The sequence below is a fragment of the Ovis canadensis genome, chromosome 4, assembly GCF_042477335.2.
Source record: "Ovis canadensis isolate MfBH-ARS-UI-01 breed Bighorn chromosome 4, ARS-UI_OviCan_v2, whole genome shotgun sequence".
NCBI lineage: Eukaryota > Metazoa > Chordata > Mammalia > Artiodactyla > Bovidae > Ovis > Ovis canadensis.
Genome location: NC_091248.1, coordinates 135,143,045 through 135,148,860, shown reverse-complemented (window position 1 = coordinate 135,148,860; position 5,816 = coordinate 135,143,045). Strand labels below are relative to the sequence as shown.

The following is a 5,816-nucleotide window of genomic DNA, read 5'->3' as shown; positions in this document are numbered from 1 at the left end:
GCTCGAGAAAGACTAGGGAGCCCATTGAGTTCTCAAGACTTGTTTAACAGTTCTCTACCACACGACCTTGTCATGGCTGGGATCTCCCGGGGTGGCTCCAGGCAGGGCTTCCTCAAGGGGAATTCGCCGAGAAAAGTGTTGGTGGTTGGATGGCGGGAGTGGGAGTGGGCAGGCCCTCGGCCGCCTCAGCGAATGAGGAGCTTGCACGTGCGGGGGTGGGGCGGTGGGAAAGCCCCCAAAGGACCGAGGGGGCGGAGCCCGGGCCCTTTTTGGAGACGACGGTGTGAGGGAAGGAGGCACCGGCGTGCAGCTGCAGGTAGGAGATGGAAAACCTCGTGGGCCTTGTTTGCAGAGACCCGGGGGCTGCTTCTGAGCACGGGAGAGGTGCGTGTCCGGCTCCCTTCAACGTCTTAGCCGGAGGGCAAGGTTGTCGGGCCAGCGCCGCTGGTGCGGATGCCCTTCGGGGACCCTCTGTCCCTGAGGGGCCGTCGCCGGCAGTCGGGCGCCCCCAGCGGGGTGACTTGGCTCCCGGGTCAGCGGGGCTGGCGCCTGGCCAGAAAGTCGCCCTGAGTTGGAGGGGGCCGTGGGGTGTGGGCGCTGGGCTTCAGAATCTGGGGAACACGTGCTACGTGAATGCGGCGCTGCAGTGTCTGAGCCACACGCCGCCCCTGGCCAGCTGGCTGGTGTCCCGGCAGCACGCCACCCTCTGTCCGGCCGGCGGCTCCTGCACGCTCTGTGCCATGCGAGCTCACGTGACCCGAGCCCTCCTTCACGCGGGAGAGGTGATCCGGCCCCACACGGACCTGCTGGCGGGCTTCCACAGACACCAGCAGGAAGATGCCCACGAGTTTCTGATGTTCACTCTGAGTGGCATGCAGCAAGGGTGCCTGAGTGCATCCCAGCCGTCGGGCCACGCCTCCGAGGACACCGGCGTCGTCCGTCAGATCTTCGGCGGGACGTGGAGGTCTCAGATCCAGTGTCTCCACTGCCTCGGTGTCTCGGACACGTTCGACCCTTATCTGGACATCAGCCTGGATATCACGGCGGCTCAGAGTGTGGAGCAAGCTCTGAGAGAGCTGGTCAAGCCCGAGAAGCTGGAGGCGGAAAATGCCTATGACTGTGGCGTTTGTCTCCGGAAGGTGCCTGCCACCAAGACGTTGACTTTGCACAGCACCTCCCAGGTCCTGGTGCTGGTGCTGAAGCGGTTCACACAGCTGAGCGGGGCCAAAAGGGCTCAGGAGGTGCGCTATCCCCAGTGCCTGGACGTGCAGCCCTACACGTCTGAGCGGAAGGCAGGGCCACTGGGCTACGTGCTCTATGCCGTGCTGGTGCACTCCGGGTGGAGCTGTGAGCGAGGACACTACTTTTGTTACATCCGAGCGGGCAACGGCCAGTGGTATAAGATGGACGATGCCAAGGTGACAGCCTGTGACGAGACCGCTGCCCTGAGCCAGAGCGCCTACGTCCTGTTCTACGCCCGGGAGGGTGCGTGGGAAGGGGGCGCTGGGGGAGGGGCAGTGGCCCCCCTCGGGGCTGACCCCACAGACCCCGGGCAGCCTGCAGGAGACGCCAGCGGCAGAGCTCCTGGGTCGCAGGATTCCCCGGGGGACACAGAGGCCGAAGGGATGAGCTTAGAGCAGTGGAGACGCCTGCAAGAACACAACCGACCGAAGCCGGCCTTGGAGCTGCACAAGATCCAGGCTGCCCTGCCTGCCGGCGCAGTCGTGATTCACCGGTCCAGACACGGAGGAGGGAGAAACCGCCCGCCGCCCGCCCAGGAGCACCACCGGCTCGACCGTCCCAGCACAGACACCCCGCCTCCGGGGCCGACGGACGTCGGCCACGGCCCTTGTGCCAGCGGGAGGGCCAGAGCGACCAAGGGGAGGAACAAGAAGCCGCGGCCATCTCTGGGGCTGTGGCTGTAGGCCGGCTCTGATGCACATGCGTGCAGACGCCCAGGCACACCCTGCGTGGGGCACACCCTGGGCGACGCACCAAGAGTGCCGACGAGGAGCGAGTTCCTCTCTGGCGGTGAGCACGATGCGGCCTCCGGGGGAAAAGGCGGGGCCGGGAGTGAGCCCGGGGTCTCGGTGTTCCCTGGGAACGGGTTTGTGCCCGAGCGGCTCAGCTCTCTAGGGCTGGCTCTGCTGGGAAGTCGGCGGAGCGAATGGGGTGCGTGAGCGGGTCTGAGCACGGTACCAGGGCCTGCCACTTCTGCGAGGGATGTCCGGAGCCCTTCGGCGGGGAGGTGCAGGGAAGAGCGGGTGCAGGTCCACGTACCGTGTCCTTCCGGCCGGCCAGGCTCTCGAAAATGCCCCAAACGTCGAGCAGCGTCCAGGGGGGAAGATGGGCAAGCAGTCTTTATGGGTGGCTGCCCTCGGGAGGCCTCGTGCTACTAGGCAGAGGGTCCGGCAGGAATGAGGCGGGGATCTGTGCGTCCCCGGCAGGACGCTCGTCCGCAGAGTTCCCTGGGGCTCCATTTCCGGTGCAAGGAGCATGCTGGAGAAGCGCCGAGTGCCAAACAGGAGAAGCGATCCACGATGCCATGAGCACCACCACCGGCACCACCAGCACCGACACGAAGGCCAAGGGGAGAAAGGCGAGCCAACTAGTCCCAAAGAAACCTCTCCACCAGCAGTGCACCGGGGCCTAGGTGGAGATCCGTCGCGCAGCGTTCATTTCTGAAAGCAAAGGTCCTCCCCGCACTGAGGAAAGGCCCGAGCCTACCCTAGATTGGGATAGCAAGACAACTGGACCTCCGACTCTGCCCGTCCTACCTGGCAGTCAGTTGTGTCTTCCAGCTGGGCCCCGGACAAACGCCGCTGGACGTGAAGAGATGAGGCCGGCCTCCAAATTGCCTGGGGCGGTGGGGAAACTGTCCTCCCCTAGCTGCTTTCTCGACTGCCTCAGGATTCCCGTGACCCGGTGGACGGGGGCCTGAGGACCTTTATCGATCGCCTCTTGCATTTTATTTCTGTTTCTTGGCTGACGGCTGCGAACCCCAAACCCTCCAGCAAAGGGCAGACCGGGAATGTGCAGTTTAACATCTCAGACCTCGAGGGACAACTCTGGCTGCTGACTGCGCGAGTCGGCGTGGCAAGCAAGAGAGAACGTTCCGATGGCTCGTTTTCCCCGCATGGTTCCCTACAGCGCACCATGCCCTCCACACGTGGGGAGGAAAAAGAATGATGAGCAGTATCTTCCCCCAAGAACACGAACAAGCGTGCCCCGCGCAAGGACGTGGAGCCGCCCACAGCCCTCCCTCATCATCACCACCCATCTTTCTCTGCCCCATCGTCTCCAATGGACTTACTGCTTGCCCCACCCACCCCCTCTGAAGAAGAGGGAGAAGGAGAAGGAGAAAAAGGGGAAGAATGGCGACTGGAGCGGCGTGGCAGAGCGAGTGGGAAGGTGGCCTTACGCTGGGGGAAATCCGTGCAAAAGCGAGAAAGATACTGGCTGATCTCGCTTCTCTGTGCCATGGGAAGGAGGCAAGAGGACAGCAAGGGTGTGAGCACTTGGACAATAAAGCACAAATCGGTAGGGTCCTGGGATGGGATGGGGAAGCGGGACGTGGTAGAGGTGCAAGAGGCTAAGGAAGAAAGCAGGGTCAGGGCCGTTCTTTCCTAGAAAGGATCCACGGAATCAACGCTTCAGCTATATATGGACCGTGGAACCCATGGACCGTGAAACCCCCATCGTCCTGGAAGGCAAGCATAATGTCCAGGACAGGAGAGCAAACAAACACACCTGTCCCACACCGAGAAGGAAAGCAACAGTCATCCTCCTCCAGGAGGGAAACCTTTTGTATACCTTGAGTTATAAGGCGTCTTGAGCCCTGGAATTGGAAAGACGACTGTATGAGTCCACTAGTGTATATAAAATAGAGAAAGAGAATAAAAGCAACAAAAAAATAACAAAATGAACACAAAATTAAAAAATAAATAAATAAAAATAAATGGAAAACCAAAAAAAAAGAAAAAAAAAACCACCTCAAACAACCCAAACAAACAATGAGAGCAACAACAACAACAACAATCAGAACAAATGGAAGAAGGAAAAGGAAGGAAAATAGGCCACGGAGACACAGAAGGAGCTGAAGCGATGAATCCTAAGTTGCAGCAAGCCTATGCCTTTCGGAATGAGCTCACTTTGGGGCTTGACCAACGGCCCTGAAGGGAGAGAAGCATATGTGCCCCTCTCCCAGCAGCTTTTGGTGCCAGGACCCTGAACGCTTGAAGAGTGTCCAGTGAGAAAGCCTAGAATTCGGAGCGGACCTCACTGGAGAGCAAAGTTGAGGCAAGGGTTTCTTGTTGTCTGGGGAGGGGTTGTGTCAGGCAGGGGTCTGGGGTGGGGAGACCCCTAAAGGGGAGAGGGTAGGGGGGGAGACATATGTTTGCACAAGTGTGTTAGGATGTGAATGGTGAGCCCACGGCATTCCTCTGCAGCCCGCATTTGTGTGCTGAACTTGGAAGGCCCGCAGTGAATCTCTAGTGGGCAAGGCTGGAAGGCCCAATGGCCCCCAATCATTTGCATCCCGAGCCCTTTGGACGAAGGTCTGAGGGAAGGAGGCACCGGCGTGCAGCTGCAGGTAGGAGATGGAAACCCTCGTGGGCCTTGTTTGCAGAGACCCGGGGGCTGCTTTTGAGCATGGGGGAGGTGCGTGTCCGGCTCCCTTCAACGTCTTACCCGGAGGGCAAGGTTGTCGGGCCAGGCTTCCGTATCCTTAGCATAGTCTCAGAGTTTTCAGTCTAATATCCTTGGTTTTGTTGGCTCCATCCTTTGATCTCATCGTCTATTGTCTTCTTTTCCTGCCTCAATCTTTCCCAACATCAGGGTCTTTTCAAATTAGTCATTTCTTTTCATCAGATTTCCAAATTATTGGAGTTTCACCTTCAGTATCAGTCCTTCCAGTAAGCATCCAGGACTGATTTCCTTTAGGATGGACTGGTTTTACCTCTCTGCAGCCAAGGTACTCTCAAGAGTCTTCTCCAACACCAGAGTTTTCAAGCATCAGTTCCTCGGTTCTCAGCTTTCTTTGTAGTCCATTTCTCTCGTTCATACATGCCTATTGGGCAAACCATATCCTTAACTCAAAGAACCTTTGTTGGCAAATAATGTCTCTGCTTTTTCATACGCTGTATTTGTTAGTCATACCTCTTTTCCCAAGGAGCAAGCATCTTTTAATTTCATGGCTACAGTCACCGTCTGCAATGATTTTGAAGCTCCAAAATAATATAAGCTGAGTTATCCGCCACCGCAGCAAAGAGACTTTGAGGCAGAAACACCCAAGTAAGCCATTTCTGGCTCACAGACTGTGAGGAGTTTAATAGGCAAGGTTTAAGAGTGCAGTCTTGGAGTAATGCTGTCAGAGAGGAACAGAAAGCACGGTCTGCCAGGAACCAGGAACTGACCCCACCCCCGAGCACCATCGCCCACCAGCCTCCCTCCGGACACAGCGCTCACACTCCCAGCCTCACCTGGCGGCTCACTGCGGCCTCCATGCCTGTGTAAGGGCTGCCTGCTCTCAGACGCGCTTCTCCTGGAATTGTGCAGGCCCAGCGCCTTCCCTTCAGCCTGGTCACCGCAGCAAGGCCTTTTAGACCCTCCTGACCAGTGACTCCAAGCCCTCCCTCACAACGCCCTTTTTTATTTTCTGTAGAGCTCTTGTTCTTTTCCTTCCCGTCTGGTTTCCATACTTTTCTGTTTCTTCACTCCAGACCAAGAGCTTCTTGAAAGGCAGGGGCCACTGGTCATTTTCAGCACTGTCCTCGGTACCACTGAGTCACCTGGCATAGAGTGAGTACTCACAGCCT

The 5,816-nt window shown here is 58.2% G+C and overlaps 1 protein-coding gene across 1 annotated transcript; it reads left to right on the top strand.

The window, feature by feature from the left end:
• Positions 1 to 323: 323 nt before the first annotated feature.
• LOC138439850 (ubiquitin carboxyl-terminal hydrolase 17-like protein 6) lies at positions 324 to 1,925 on the top strand. Its single transcript, XM_069588917.1, has one exon. The coding sequence runs from the start codon at positions 324 to 326 to the stop codon at positions 1,923 to 1,925; it is 1,602 nt and encodes a 533-aa protein (XP_069445018.1).
• The last annotated feature ends 3,891 nt before the right edge of the window (positions 1,926 to 5,816 follow it).

What these genes read in the sequence shown, in the direction of transcription:
- LOC138439850 (XM_069588917.1), top strand. Translation starts at nt 324, where the DNA reads ATGGAAAACCTCGTGGGCCTTGTTTGCAGAGACCCGGGGGCTGCTTCT.